This window comes from Phodopus roborovskii, unplaced genomic scaffold, assembly GCF_943737965.1.
Source record: "Phodopus roborovskii unplaced genomic scaffold, PHOROB, whole genome shotgun sequence".
NCBI classification, from domain to species: Eukaryota; Metazoa; Chordata; class Mammalia; order Rodentia; family Cricetidae; genus Phodopus; species Phodopus roborovskii.
In genome coordinates this window covers 42,509,221-42,525,958 of record NW_026126517.1, presented here as the reverse complement: position 1 = coordinate 42,525,958, position 16,738 = coordinate 42,509,221, and the positions used below count along the sequence as shown (strand labels likewise).

At 45.1% G+C, this 16,738-nt stretch overlaps 1 protein-coding gene across 2 annotated transcripts in view; it reads right to left on the bottom strand.

Annotated features, from left to right (window-relative positions):
- The window catches only part of Dapk2 (death associated protein kinase 2), a 117,357-nt gene that overhangs the window by 44,387 nt on the left and 56,232 nt on the right, over positions 1-16,738 (bottom strand). For both annotated transcript variants that reach the window (XM_051197812.1, XM_051197811.1), the window contains exon 3: positions 7,394-7,615. In XM_051197812.1, coding sequence (XP_051053769.1) covers positions 7,394-7,615 — 222 coding nt within the window. The remainder of the gene's footprint in view (positions 1-7,393; positions 7,616-16,738) is intronic.

The window sequence follows — 16,738 nt, the reverse complement described above, 5'->3', positions numbered from 1 at the left end:
TCTTTTTCCTCCTGAACTCTAGCTCCATGCTCATCAGTCACACCAGGTGTGGCTCCCACTGGCTCCGGCCTGAAGTGATTGCTCTGTGCCAAGCAAAGCTGTGGGGGTGTGGCTACCTCCACCTGGATTTCAAAGGATGCCTCAGAATTCGGTGGCCCCTGGAAAGAGAACTGTGGTGTGGGTGGAGGCCAATGCAGAGAGCACCCACTACAGAAATACCCAGCAGGCCAAGGGAATGGGGTTGCCTGGAGACTACAGACCAGTAGGCCCACATGTGTTCCGTTCTAGTCTGAAAGAGCCACAGCCAGGCAACTCCAACCTGTGAGGCCTATGGTGTGGGCCACTCCCAACAAAGATGAGGGCAGGGTTACCCAAAGCTTTTATGCAGTATCTGTGTGTGCCCTAGTGGGCCTGAACAGCAAAATACTTTGCCAAAATGATTCTGAAGCTGTGAGGTCTTAGACTGACTCAAGACCTGTCACTCATTTTTTTCTTTTCTAATTTGCTCCTTTGGGATAGAAAGACCTATTCTATGCCTACTCCACATTGAATTTTAAAACCACAATGTTTCTGTGATGTTCCCATTTCAACTAAAGTGTAATTTGCCTCCAAATGAATCACCTTGATTCTCACCCATAACTGATTTAGATGTGCTCTCCTAAGACACTAGCTTTTGTTTGTTTGTTTTGTTCTTTAAGACAGAGTCTTTAAGAAAGTGAATGTTTCTTTTCTTGCAAGCGATACAGAAAAGCTCCTTGAAGTACCTGGTTAATGCGTGCAGTGGTTGAGGGCCTGGTAGGTGCAGACCTTCCATTGCTTCAAATGGCTCCATCATATGGTCTTGGCTAGATTCCATTGATATTCAAATCCTAATTTTTAAATGCTGTACTTCAATTTGTTAAATACATTATTAAATTGTGCATTAAAAAAAATAGACAAGTCTTGCTTTGTAGCTCTGGCTGGCTGAGAACTCGCTCTGTAGATCAGGCTGGTATCAAACTCACAGAGATCTGCCTGCCTCTACCTACTGAGTGCTAAAATGAAAGATGTGCACCATCATGCCTGGTGTGCCTTTAGTGTTTAAATCCTAATGCTGGAATCAGTTAAGATTTTTTAAAGCCTCTTAGGATTTATATTGGGATAATATATTTAAGATGAGATGATGACATTAATTTGGGGGTAAGGAGGATGAATAACACAATCTGAATGGACTGAGACAGATGGCAAATGCTAGCCCTGCCTGGCTGTGACCTGGCAACTCATTTCCCTGCTCTAGGCAAGCCTCGGTGGGTTTTCTCACCTGGAAAAGAGCAGACTGGGCAAGATGGCTCCTAGAGCTTCCTGTCTATGGCTTTATAAAATATGCCTTCTTCATGGGCTCAAGATAGTCTAGACATGGTCCTTGACTTACACATAATACTTCCTAAGAAGTATTGGACATAGAAACTGTAGAATTCGACCTTTCCAACATTTTTCATGCCTTCCTAACAGTGCACATGAAAGTTGTGGCCTGTGTACAAGCACCTCTATTTGTTGAAGCCATATCACCAGCCCTCTCTATAGTCTGTTCAACAATATTTAGCCACTGAGCACTTGAAATGTGGCTAATGTGACTAAGGAACTGAATTTTTAATTTAATTTGTATTTTAATTTAATTTTAATACAAAAACTGGTGCAGTATAAAATTTCTTCACTAAGAACAAGTGTACTGTTTAAATAGAAATCCTCTTCACTTTAATCAGTGCACTACCTACAAGCAAATATATGCTCTAAGTGTCAAATCCACATCAGCTTATGTAACTTAGAATTAAAATATATACATATAAAATACTCATTAACAACTTCACACTGGCTACATATTAAAATCAGTATGTGTTGGGGTCAATACAATTATTATTAAGCCGGGCAGTGTTGGTGCATGCCTTTAATCCCAGCACTTGGGAGACAGAGGCAGGCAGATCTCTGTGAGTTCGAGACCAGCCTGGTCTACAGAGTGCCAGGACAGGCTCCAAAGCTATACAAGAGAAACCTTGTCTCAGAAAAACAAACAAACAAAAAAATAGTTTACCTATTACTTTTTAACTTATTTAATGTGGCTACTAGAAAATTTAGAATTACATATGGTCAATATTCAATTCTATTGGACTGAGTAAAAAAGAGAAAGCAAGCTATGCTCTGGCATTCACCATTCTCTGACTTATGACTGTGGCTCCAATGTGACCAGCACACCTTTCCTGCTATGATGGACTGCACCCTCAAAATATGAGTCAGAGTAAATCTGTCCTCCCTTGAGTTGCTTTTGTTGGGGTATTTTTATCACAGAAACAGGGCCAGAGGGGAACATAAGTACTCACGGAGCTAACCTGCTGTCCACACTGCAGGACCTCTCTGCTCAGTGTGATGTGGGTGTGGCCCTTAGGGGCTGGCTGGGTGCTGGGAAGGAGTCTAGCACAGCATTTTCTGTGTCTCCTGGTGACATCATCCAGCATCCTGTCCCCAGTCTGACTTGGGGCAGGCACTGGAACCTGACAGTTGCTGCAAGGGTCACTCTGAGTCTGTTCCCCAGACTAGGGTGGAGGCCCAGTCCTTCCACAGTCTTAACCTTGGGATGGGCATTGTGCAAGGTCCAGGACATCAGCTTTTCTTCTTGAAGCAAGAATGAGAAAAGATGTCTCCTGGACGCCTCAGGCTGGGAGGACTCCTGACACAGAGTTGAATCAGTGCTGGGAGGTCCTTGAAGTAAACACTAGGTACAGCATCACCACAGGGGTACAGCGCTGGAGGAGGTCAAAAGAGTTTACTTAAAGTTCACCATTTCTACAGTACACCTTCCAGAATATTCTCTCACTTGACCCTCATATCCACCTGGAGGAATGCAGATTACTTCTCTATTCCCATCATCACACGAGGAAACAGAGAGCAAGCTAAGTGTCACACAGCTAAGTGACAGAACCAGGATTTAAAACCAGACCATCTGAGTTCAAGTCCACCATATGCCCCTTTAACTTTACTCTCTCCACATCATGAAGCCCAAGTTACTTGGGAATGAGGACACAGCAACGTCACTACAAACCTGGCAACATAGTTTTTAACCAAGAGCCTCTCAGGTCTAAGACCTTTGTCCTAGGTCCTTTCCCATCTCCTTCTAAGCTGCTTCTCCTCCTCTTCTTCCTCCTCCCACCCCTTCTTCTTCCTCTTCTTTCTTCTTCCAATCCTCCTCTTCCTCCTTTTCCTCTTCCACAGGGTTTCTCTGTGTAACATCTCTGACTATCCTGGAACTCTCTCTGTAGACCAAGGTGATCTCAAACTCACAGAGACCTGCCTCTGCCTCCCCAGTGCTGGGATTAAAGGTGTGCACCACCACCCTCTGGCTCCTTCCAAGCTTCTCTCAGTTCATACCCCAAATCAAATCTCTCCAATGTCAATATGAAGAACAAAGGTTAACGTCTGGCTGCCCTCTTCTGTAATAGTGTTCTCAGGTCAACCCCTTCTCACTGGCAGGTTAGTACACCTGGTGAGATGCTTTCCAGAGTTCTTCTGGTAACATGTATATAAATGATCCCCATCAGCAATGATGGAAAAACAATGTTGCCATAGCTGCCAGGGCCCAGGAAACTAGGAAGCATCAGCACTCCCTAGGAGCATTTGCCAGGGAATCACTTGCTGCCATCCTGGAGTCCAGGAGGACCTGGGGCATTTAGAGCTGCAAGGAAGTATTCTTCACACATGGCATGAGCTCAGCTACTGAGATTTTGAGTGTAGTCTTTATGCTATACAGAAGTCAACTTATACAGACAACAGAATCCTTCCTAACCCCTCTGTTCAACTGCCATGACCAGAAACAGGTGCTTCTACGGCCACAGATGGGATAAAGACAGCTGAAAGGAAGAGAAGTCAGGGCTCGGCATGTCTTCTAGGACTGGCCCCGTTAGCAGAAATTAAAGGAAGCACCTAGCAGACCCTGTTTCCAGCTGCTAAATAGGGTGCTGGGAACAGTGCCCATTGAAACTACAAGTGAGGGGCTGGGGAGATAGATGGCTTAGTGGGTATGAATGGAAGCTTCTGAAACTCCATGTACACGTGAGTAAGAGCAATGGTTCTGCAACTGGACTCGAGTTCAAATCCTCAGCACCCATGTAAAAAGCTGGGTGTAGCCATGCACCCAGCACTGTGTAACCCCAGCACTGTGGGAGGCGGGAACAGGAGGCTCACTGGGGTCTGCTGGCTGCCAGCCCAGCTCTAGTTTCAGGGAGAGACCATATTTCAAGGAAATGGGAAAAATATGGTATTGCAGAACACTGGATGTCCTCCTCTGGCCTCCACACACATTCATGCACACACACGTACATATATTGAACACACACATGTGCACATACACATGTGGTAACATAGGTCTACAAAACCATACTTTGGCATTTAATAGACTAAGCCAAGAGTGTCATGAGGTCTAGACCAGCCTGAACTACATTAGTGAGATGCTGTGTGAGAAAAACACTCAGAAGTAAACAAGTAAATTCTAAAAATGAACAAGTGGATAATAACACTTATGTCCAACCACTGGGCAAACCTACTGTCCAGGGAGGATTTGAATGCCAAAAACTTCTGATCAGTCCAACAAGAGTCACCAAGACCAAGCAAAAATTAGAATTCTTCCCCTAGGAAGTTTTCCTCCTCCCCCAGGAAGTCTTCCTGCTCCCCTGAAAGAAGCCCTTCTCCCCAGGAAGTCCTCCCTTTCCCAGAAGTCTTCCTCACTTAGGAAATCCTCCTTAGCACCCAGCAAACATGGTTTGAGCATGGTCTTTGAAAACTTGGCTCTTTTCTCATTTCATAAACCCTTAGTGGTCCTCAGTCAGACATATCAAGCACAATGAGGCAGACCAGAAGTGAAGGAAACAGAAACTGTGGACAACTCGCACTCAACTAGCATAGCAAGTCTGGGGGCATCTGTGTGGGGACTGATATTACCCATGGTGCATCTGCACTCACAAGATGACTGAATGTAAGTTTGTAAACCCTGACTGGGAGAACTCAAGACAGGACAGAAGCATTTTATACCCCAAATGCTGGGGTTTCACAAACAGGAAGAGACCATTTTCCCAGCAGTTAAAGAAACACCAATTAAAATTATAAGATACTTATTTATAACTATAAAGATGAATAAAGGAAAACATGTATTTTTAAACAAATGACCCAGAGCCACCAAGGCTGAGGGCAAATAGAAACACTGCCCTGTCCCTGCATCCTTTGGAAGAGAAGTCACCAAGAGTCTATATCTTTAACTTAATCCTCCACTCCTGGAGATTCAGCTGAAATAACTAATTCAAAAGAAAAGGGGAAAACATTGGGAAGAAAAAATTTTAACAGGAAAATTTGGAATGGGTAACAGCTGGAAAATTATAAGCAAATGTCTAGCAATAGAGAAATGGTGGTGTGTAATTTAATGAAATGTGATATAGTTATTTAAATGGAAAAAGGAACTATATATGCAATTTTGTTGGTTGGAGAAAAAAAGTGGAACAGGAAATTGTAAAATTATATACAAAGCAATAAAGATTGGGAGGAACCATGGAGAAAGTAGCTGTGTTTGGACTGAAGGGTTACAGATGCATTTCCTTACAGTTCTGGTGGGGCTTGGGGGGGTGACAATAAATAGCCGTTTAAAGAAGCGACTCTGGCCTTCTGAGGAAAATGGACTTGTCACTATCTGCTGCAGATCAGGATGCTAACCAGTGGCCCTTAGCCTTAGTGCATGCCACGTGGAGTGTCCACATGACTGACCATTCCTGGGGAAGGAAAGGAAGGCCTTCATCAGGCTCCTGTCTGGGTCAGGGAGGCACAGATAGTAACTAGTCCATTTTGCAAGGGGGTCCTTGGGTGAAACACAAAGGACACTGGGCCCTAGAGAGGGGAGAGCATGAGCAATTCTATTCAGTTAAACACTGGAGTTGACAATGCAAGAATCAAATACTAGAAGATGCAAATTCTCTTCTGCTGGATAAATTTATATCTTGCCAATGTACAGGTAAGTCTCAAATTAGAGCGATTTCAAATGTCAGGTGGTCCACTCAATCTGGGGGCAGGTTAAGGAGACATCCTTGTTCACAGGTAACTTGCCCACAGTCACAAAATCAAGAATTTCTGGGACAAACACTCCACTCCTCTGCTGATTGACAGATATGTACTACTTACTTACAGAATAAGCTTTGTTTGTTTTCAGGGTGGTTGGACTTTAGCATGGGGGGCGGTGGGGAGGGAGGTGTAGCCTTTGTTCTAGCCTGGAACTCATTCTGTAGACCAGGCCAGCCTCAAACTCACAGAGATCCACCTGCCTCTGCTTTCTGAGTGCTGGGATTAAAGAGAATAAAGGTGTGCACCACCACCACCCAGGCAAAATACTCTTATCATGGGGTCTTGCTGATAGGCTGGATAAGGCTATTGTTACGTATGCCATAGCCTGACTCAGACTCTACTACCTGACAGATGTCACTTGCTCATTCCATGGGGGTTCATTCAGGAAAATATCAGAGTGGCAAACCAAGCTGGAGACTCGATATCACCTAACTAAATTCCACCAACCACTGTGAAGTCCTTTCCAGCAAGGCCATCACAAGGATATACCATGTGCGTGGCTATCTGCACAAGCCGCTTAGATAGCAGTCTCAGCCTTGTTATTTCCCAGCTGTAGAATGCTGACTTGTTGGTGCTCTGATCTGTAAAATGGGTATGCTAAGGGTTTCTGTGACTGTATCACTATAAGGGTGAAATAGGGTAAACAGAGTGAATATAAGATAACCTTTCTGAGTTAGTAAGACTCACTAAAACCAGGACTGAGCAAGATGACAAACACAAGATGCCTTGTGAATGCAGGGATATAGCTGGGGTTTTTAAACGGTAGCTACTGACCAGTGAGGTGGTTTGGTGGGTAAACAACAGCTCTCACTGTGATAACACAAGAAATAAACACAGTGCCGGTGTAATGGTTTTTCCCTAGGGAAGGGCTAGAGAAGGGTTTTGGAAGAGTTGAAAGGAAGTTCAGTTCATTCTCCCTCTCTGAGATGGACTCCTCTCTGACAGCATTTGCTACCCAAGCTACCCTCTGCTCCTTCTCACCCTCATAAATGCTCCTCTGCCAAGAAATAAGCCAGAATCACTGGTTTCTTTGATCTCCAAGATCCAGTGAAAGTGAGTTAGGCCATTATTACTCTCCATACCCTTGCCACTTGGCAAGCTCATCCTCGCCGTTGGCCCCATTTTAGGAGGAGGACAGGATAACTGAGGCAGAGGGAAACTGCCTACTACTAACTGCGTCTTCTCTGGTTGCTGTAAGCCCTGGGGCCTGTGACTGCCCACCCCACCGCCCCCCCCCCATCATGGGTCCTGGCGTCCCACTCACAGCTCGAGGATGAGCACCACGTCGGTGCGGTTCTCATAGACGTCGTGCAGAGTGATGATGTTGGGATGCAGCACCTGCCGCAGGATGCTCACCTCCCGCTCGATTTCCTCGCGGCACACGCCACGACGGCTGGCCCGACTCTGCCTCTTCTTGATGAACTTGGCTGCATACTCCAGCCCTGTGCTCTTCTCACGGCACCTCTTCACGATGGCAAACTGGCCGCTGTGGGGACACGGGCCCAAACTGTTAAGTTATGGCCACTGGAGAAGTAATCCTTATCGCTAGCTACCAAGACAGTCTACCCGATTATTCTACCAAGACACAAAGGCATATCGCTGGCCCCGCCTGGATGACATGCAGTGACTGAGATAGGGCAGGACTGGCGTTCTCTTCTATTACTACAAGATCTTGACATCTTACTGGGTATACAAAGCCAAACACCAAGACCCTGGAAAGTATTGGCTTGGTTAGGATGGCACGGCCTGGTCCTTACAAAGCCTCAGCTAGAACACAAGTCTAAATTGCCAGCTAAAGTCACAATGCCCATAAATAGGCTAGATTGGTAAGAATCCTGACTAGGATGGGGTTGGGGTAAAGGCCACTTGGCAGGGTTAATAATCATCATAGTGTGAACAGGAAGCTGTAAGATTTGGTAACAGGGCATAATGAGAGGTCAACTGACTCATAACAGAATTAATGACAAACTCAGACATCAAAGCCAGCTGCCCACAAAGCTTCTCAGATAGTTATAGGAGACATGACCCTTCTCAGGCTCCTTGAAATGGTGTCTATGCCAGAGATCCAAGCAGCCCTGAGCTCTGAAGGCAGCCCATATTTCCTCTCAATTCAGGCCCTGAGCTGGGGCAGATCTAAATCCCTGGGGATTGTTAGTGTCCCTCCCCTCCTTACCCTCAGAGGTCCTTCCTCTCACCTTCCACATTGCCCTATGTTCCTCCACCTCAAGTACCCACTGCTTGGGCAACTCAGAAATGTTTATTACCTTCTGATTAATGGCTTAATAAGGAGCCCACTAGATCCAAGCCTAGACACACTTTCTTAGTGGGTCTGGTGTAAAAGTTACAGTTGTGAGAAACTGGGTATTTGTCCCAACCTTGGAAAATGGCATTGCATCTAGAGTATTCTGTTGCTAGAATAATCTTTAAAGAGAGGACCTTCTAAATAAACTGGCTTACACAAATAAAGTGAAGCCGAGCAAGCAAACAGAGAACCAACAGCTAAACAGCCTCCCACACAAGCACTTGAGAGACATCATCAAAAGCAAATTCATTCATCTATCCTCCTTCGCCCTTCACTCAACACTGTCCCAACATGTGCCGTGAGCTGACAGGGAACAAAGGCAGAGACAACAGGTGCAGAGGGAGCCCTGGGGGAGAAGAGGACCTTAGGAACCAGGCTTTGGGCCAAATTTACATTACGCTGTCCACTAGCTCTAAAGTTTCAGCTATCCAGGCTCCAAGTATTGGCTCTGAGCTGTCCACACACTAGGGGCTGATGCAGGTTGAGGAAGGCTAGAGTGAACATATTCAAGAGCCTGTTGGCAGAGTTCCTGTAACTGTTCTCGCACAATCCTGAGTGACTTGACTGACAGAAAAGTGAAACTTGAGGATTTTAAATAGTAGGCATGCTGGTGGTGGTACAGGGTTAGGTTTGACACCTTAATCCCCCAGTTCCCAGCCTCAAGCTGCACTGACTAGGTCCTGAGCTGGGAGGGTACAAACATGACATTGTAAAGGAAAGCTAAAGGTTTCAGGTCACCTTGATATAGATCTCCTTGGTCTGATGAAGGGAATGGAACCATCTTTCTGTCCTGTGACTGAAAAATTCCTCAAGCTCTCAAACGGCAAGTGAGTGCTTTTGGCTCTTAGTTTCTCCAGGGTAGGAGTGAGAATGAGGAGTGGGACAGACCTAATCTTTCTCCCTCCAAAGGGAGGCACTCTGAGAGTGGGTAACTAGGATGGAGCCAAACACCAGGCAACACCAGGCATCTTGAGGCCTCTCTTCTCTTGGGAAGGGCCCTCTGCTCAGGCTTGGGAGGGTACCAGGAAGGAGAGCCACAGCCCTGGGCTGCCTTCCCCTTGCCTTCGGCTGTTTCAGGGAGATCAGGGAAAATTTTCCACTAGGCCTATAATGCAATGGATGGGGTCTGGGCAACTGGGACAGGTCTCAAGGTTAGACAGACCTGGTTCAGGGCCTTCTTCATGAGGTCATGTGGATCAGGTCACTACCTGCTCTGAGCATCCGTTTCCTGGCCTGTGAAATGGGAGTCATGATTCACTGCTAGACAGCTGTAAAGGAAACATTTGTACGGTTGGCTCACCCTCAGCAGCAACAGCTGGCATAGACCAGGGCTGAGTAAGAGATGCCTAGGACTGGAAGTCACTGCTTCACATGGCCTGGAATGTATAGCCAGGGAGGGGATCAGTGTGTTTTCAAAAGTGCTCTTTCCCCTGGTTCCAGTGCACACCCAGATGCGCAGATCCTTGTACTCTAAGCAACTAATTGATTCTTTTAGTCCCAGAGCAGTAGGTGTTGACCCTGGCAGCGGCAGCATTCTAGAACCCCTTGGGGAATTTTAGAGTCAAAGAAATCTAGATTTCAAGGCCAGAGACTGAGTTACCTCTGGGCTGTAGCTTGAGTGTGTGTGTGTGTGTGTGTGTGTGTGTGTGTAGAAAGAGAGAGAGAGAGAGAGAGAGAGAGAGAGAGAGAGAGAGAGAGCCTCACTATGCAGTTCAGGCAGCCCTTAAACTCATGATCCCCCTGCCCTAGCCTCCCCAGTGCTGGGACTACAGGTGAAGATAGCATCAACTACAGGTCTTTGCCCCAAGAAGTCTCTGCAGCTAGAAGGTGAGTTCCCCACATAGCAACCAAGTTAGGACACAAGTGTGAAGGATAAAAAGTAAGGGCTCCCCTAAGCTAGGACAGAGCCACTCAGGGTAAGATGCAGAGAAAGAGCAGAGACTCCTCAATCTTGGATTATGCAGGGGGAGTCACTGCCAATACTAACATGGAGACCTGAGGACACTCCCTGTCAGAAAACTCACTGTAGACAGAATCTCCCATCTCTGAGCCAGTGATAGGAGCCCCAGTTCTAATCAAGAGTCTCTCTTAACTGACCATGACTCCAAACAGCCTATCTAACTCCTTTGTCCTTAGTTCCTTCCCTTTTCAAGGTAAGGTGTAGGTGATAAGGCCTGCTCCATCTAACTTTGAGGGTTGTTCTGGAAATCAAATCTGTGAAAGGACTTGACCATCCAGGCGAGAAGGAACAAGGTGTTGGCAGGGGAACTTGGTGCCTAAAGCTGATAGGTGCCTAAAGTCATGTAGGAGGGTTTATCAAGGGACAGTAAATCCACAAGACACAGAAACTACAGACCAGTCCATTCTATGCCAACATGTTCTCCTGCAATTGTGTTAGGAATATGCCTCTCTTCCCAGGCAGAAGGTACAACTCCTCAAACACTCAGCACCTCTTAGGACAGGGCAGGTTGCAGAGATGTTAGGTCACCAGCAGATAGGCCTGCTTCCAGAACTTGCCTGGGCCTGGTTGCACCTCATAAGAGCTCCCCTGTTATCACCCTAGGAACCCCATTTAGAGGAGTATATTTTCAGATAGTGTCTCAGGGTTTGGTAACATCCCAACAACAATAGCCAACACTGCATAGAAAAGTTGATTCAACCCTTTCCAATTCTTCACTGCCAAGAGAGAATAATCCCCAAATGACCCAAATATCACACCATGAGATAGATTCATAAAGCTATGTGGACACTGTTACACTTTCAGCTATTTTCTTTAAAGGATAATTTCACTATATAGATATAGATATATATAGATATATAAATACACATAATCTTGGTTTCATTTTCTAGATTAGAATATTGAGGGAGCTAGCAAGACAGTTCAATGGATAAAGAGCTTGCTGTGCAGGCTTAATAATTTGAGGTTGGATGCCTGGAACCCATAGAAATGTGGGAGAAGAGAACTGACTTCCATACACATGTCTATACACACATCTCATACACACAAATTAATAATAAATAAAACCCGGGGGTTGAACAGATGGCTCAACGGGTAAAGGTGCTTGCTGTTAGGTCTCAAAGAGACCCCAAACAAGACTTACTCCAGACCCGTGGCTCCTCTCACCCCACCCTCTACACTAAACCTCTCCCTCCCAGGGACTGGACTTAGGCTACCCCCCCCCAGCCTGATCCCTATATAACTCAGCCACTTTGGTTAGGCGTTTTCTTGGTTTCCTGGCTTGCTATTGGTCTCTTGGTTCCCAGGTGCTCTCTGCTCCCTGTCTTTCTTGCCCTCTCTCACTCTCCCTTCTGTCTCTCCCCTCATGGCCTGGTTCAGTTCAGACCTTTCCAGATACCTCTGGCTGTACTCTCCCTAATATCTACAATAAACCTCAACTTCACCTTGGAGCAGTCATGCCCTCCTTTTTCATTCACTTGCCACCAAGCCTGATCAGCTGAGCTGGATCCCTGAGATCCAAATGGTGGAAAGAACCAATTCCTGTATGTTTCTCCACATGTGCATGCACACACACACACACACACACTATTTTCTGAGGACTAGAAAAGCCAAGCGACTTGACAGTTGGGTAATGGAGTATAAACACAGCCTTGTCTCCTGATTCCAGCATCAGGGTTCTCAGTGGAGTACAAAGGAGTGGGGAGAGGGCCCATCCCAGAAGAAAGACTGTTCTGCAGTATTGGGGTTCAAATCCAGGGCCTCACTCATGCTAAGCACACACTCTACCATTCAACTACTGGAGTCTGAGTTGTCTAACCCTGCCAGCCCTTGGAGATAATAAAAGACAGGGTGATTTAAAAAAACAAAACAAAAAACAACTAGGTTCTATTGCTGATGTTAAATTCTCAAAAGACAACTCGACCCTTAAGTCATGCCCACATCAATCAAGACTAACTGCTCCCACTATCCACCCACCCACTTTGCCAAGCCAGACTTGATCGTCAACTCCCAGGGACCAGGTGCTAAAGGTTTTGTAAGTCGTATGAATGAACAGTGGGTCTAACTCATTCCCTTCCTCAATCATCTCTCAGGTGTTCATGAAGTGAGTGTCCCAAAGCCACTAGTTTATCAAGATGGAGAGGAGGCAGAGCAGCAGAGAATATAGGGCTGACCCAGAGAGAGAGGATTAGGAAGAACTCCCAAGCAGAGTGTTCCTCCTCCTGCTTCCCACAGCCATCATTACAGTTCTCTTTCCCACCCAGAGAACAATGAACCGCAGTTCCTCTGGAATTACCCTGAAGGCATTCAGGGCCATAGGGCAAGGATAGTGCTTAGAAACTCAAGGTGTAGACCAACAGAGTGAATAGGATCCTCAGCCAATATCTCTCAAAGGCAGGAGCAGGTCAATTCTACAGCCTAATTTTAAGGGGTGCACAGCCACTCTGGGGATGGTGCCTCTGAGGCCTCTCTGCACTCTACCTGGCTAGGTTCCAATGTTGGGCCTCTGTGGCTGTCCCCGCTGCTCTTTTCTTATCTCTCAGCTGTTTCCAACAAAACCATACTCCAGCCAAGGTACTCCCAGCTCTTTGGGCTGATGCTATGGGTCAGTGGCAGACTGATTGTCTAGCATGTACTAGGCCCAGGGTTCAATGACCAGTACTCCAAAAATTGTGTGGTGTGTGTTTGTATGTTTGTGCATTCCCCCATTTCCTTAGCCACCAACCTGTTTCTAATCTCATACATGTAAATTCGTAAATTATAATCATCCAAATCCAGAAATTAGAGTCAAAAGACTCAGGGTGTATTTCCAGTTCATTGTCTTTAGCAAATCATACAAGTCTCAACCTCAGTTTCTTTGTGTGTAACAGACAGGAACAGTTAAGTTTTCCCACACTGTAATCTGAAAGTGCCAAGGAAGCCAAGCTTCCATGAGTGCAAATCACTATCTCCTTCAAATCACTGGATCACCACACCTGATTTAACCCTGATGAACCCAAACATGAGCTTCAAAGTAAATAGTGCTAGAAGGACTGTGGCCATTGAAGAGCAGGATCCCCTGGTAGGATCTGAATCCAGGAGGACAGAAAATATTTCAGGACACTGGTATCCAAATCAGGACAAGCAGGGGACCATACAGTCAAGAAACCAAAGCAGAGTAAAGAAACATAATGTTGTCAGAAGTCAGGGCAGGAAGCAGGTAAGAGAGAGAGGGAGAGAGCAGAGCTTTGCCCAAAGCCAGGTGGGCCATGAGTCAGGAATAAGATGAGGGAGCAGCATCTGCCCACAGCAAGTGGAAGATCTCAAGCAACAGAAACAGCAACCAAGGAGAACCCACAAATAGAAGAGGACCCACAACCACTCAATGGGTCTTTTCTGCTGTCTGAGAAATGCTTTTCTCCTTTCTGGCACATGGATCTTGATAGTGACTGTCACATTTATTTGCCTCTCTCAGGCAAATACTTCATAGAAATCCAAGATAATAAGCTTTTTTTTTTTTTATGTGTGTGGGAGAAACATTCTGAGACCAGCTATCTACCACTCCCACATCTATGAAGCCCACCCTTTAAAGGCTTTGTGAAACCCCTAAAGCTCCAGGAAGCCCAGTTTGAGAAGTACTTCTTAAAACACGGAAGCTTGAATTTAAATGGTCCCAAGGAAGTTTTAAGATGCAAATGAAAATAAAAGAGAAGCAGAACACACGGATGATTTGCAAAATCATCTAGTCTTTTAAGAAGCATCCTCATCAGCCAGCAGGTAGGGGTGTGTGTGTGTGTGTGTGTGTGTGTGTGTGTGTGTGTGTGTGTGTGTGTGTGTTGGAGAGGATGGGAGGTAGCACATACCTTTAATCCCAGCACATGGGATGCAAAGGCAGGCAGATCTCTGAGTTTGAGGCCAGCCTGGTCTACAGATCAAGTTCCAGGACAGGCTCCAAAGCTACACAGACAAACCCTGTCTCAACAAACAAAAAAAATAAATAAATAAAAGAGAGAGAGAGAGAAGAGGAAGAGGGGGAGGGAAGGAAGAAAGGAAGGAAGGAACGAACGAACGAAGAAGCATGCTCATCAAGGCAAACAGGGTCAAGAGCAAGAAACATGGGGTTGGAGAGATGGTTTAGCTTAGTAGTTAAGAGGGAATACAGCTCTCCCAGTGAACCCAAGTTTGGTTCCTAACCACCCACATTAGGTAGTGTCCAACCACCTATAACTTGAGCTCTAGAAGGATCTGATGCCTTCTTCTGGCCTGCATGGGCATATATACTCACATGCACATACACATAAATAAGTATTTTTTAAAAAAATAAGAAATATGTATAAGATAAGGATCAGGAATTAGAAATCTCCAGGGAACTGCAGCCTGACCTACAAACGTCCTCTGTTCCCAGTCACAGGTGTTCTGTACTGGACTGTGGCAGCTGTTTTCATAGATTAGCTCATTTAATTCTTTGGCCCAAGACTAACTTCCTTCCTCTTTTTTTTTTTTTTTTCCTGAGAAAAAAAAGTCCTAAAGCACAAAAAGGAAGGAATTGTTGAGCAGAGCCAAGTGGAACTGAAGGATGGGTACTGATTTTGAAATGTAAGCACATCTCATTCTGTTGTCAAATGACAAGAGTGCACAAACATGCATTCTAAAATAAAGTAGGTTCACTCCAAGTTGCAATTGACTATGTAGGGAAGTGTCTTCATTGAAAACATAGCTCAGCACTCACTCAAACTTCCCTTAGAGTTTAGAGACTAGTCCATACAGAACAAATCCTTAAACATGAACTGGGGCTACAAAACAAGAAAAAAAAAGGACTGTAGGTCGACCAGATGGCTCACTGGGTAAAAACACCAAGTCTAATGACCTGAGTTTGAACCCTGGAACCTCTTTATTGGAAGGAGAGAACTAACTCCTACAAAGTTTGCTACTGACACCCACATGTGTGTCCTGGCATCCCATAGATAAATGAATAATAATAAAAAGAAACATTTAGAGATAGGAAAAGACCTCAAAGATGGAAAACTCAGGATGTTTCTTCTATTGCTGTGGAATATGAGGTCATCCCTCATTATAAACATCCCTCATCATTGTTTGGCAGTCAACTCTTCACAACATCAAGGGCTGTGAGTGGCAAAGGCCTCATGTGAACAAAATGCAAGGTTAGGTGTCCTGGCCCTATCACCCAATTCCAAGCTGCTTTATTTCTTGGAGCTTTAGATCTGTCATCAGAAAATAAAGCACTGGGTCAAAATCTCTTTCAGGTCCATATCCCATCCCATCTTATCCTGTTAAAATTCTCTGATGCAAGTCAGTACATCACATGTATATATCAGTAAGAAATACAATATAAAGACACACAGGCTGCTTCTAGGTTTCAGTCATAGGCATTAAATACTGAGTCTGATCATGTTTGCCACCTCAGTTTCAAGAAGACTAGAACTTCATTCAGGCTGACAAAGCAGATCTCAGGCACTCTGAGATGCCCATGTGCCATCTACGAAGATGGCTCTGGAAAACAAGAAACATTCTAACCACAGAAATACTTCTCTAGCAAATGATCAGGACATTCATCCTAAGCCACATCTCTAAGCCAAGAGAACAAGGTCTGCCATTTCATAGGGTCCAACCCAGCACTGACTACGACATGAGCATACAGCCAGTAGGTGTAGAAATGCTTAATAGAGGGCTGGAGAGATGGCTAGGTGGTTAAGAGCAGTGATTGCTCTTCCAGAGGACCTGGGTTCAATTCCAAGCACTTACCTGGCAGCTAACAATCTGTAACTCCAAGATCTGACACCCTCACACAGACATACAAGCAGGTAAAATACCAATGCAAACAAAACAAAAATAAATAATTATTATAAAAATCTTTAATGAAAAAAGAAAAAGAAAAAAGAAGAAACACAATATAAACTGAAGAAGCAAGTAAAGGGCCTGTCCCTCCTGCTAGCCGTCATAATTACTTAAAAAAGAAAACATTCTTGATTTTTCACATATAAGAAATATGTTCATTATTCTTAAAAATCATGCTTATTTAGTGTATCTCTCTCTCCCTCCCTCTCTCTCTCTCTCTCTCTCTCTCTCTCTCTGTGTGTGTGTGTGTGTGTGTGTGTGTGTGTGTGTGTGTGTGTAAGTTAGATACCAATTTGTAGTAGGCAGTTTTTTCCTTGTGGGCTCCAGGAACCAAACTCAAGTCACCAGGATTGGTAGCAACTGCCTCTCTCTGCTGAACCAACTTGTTGGCTCCCATATTCACTATTTTAAAAAGAGGGAGAGGAAGGACAGAGAGGAAAAGGAGGGAGAGAAGAAAGAGGGAGAGGAAGTTAAACTTTCCCTTCATCTTATCTTCCTGAGATGAAATGGTGTCA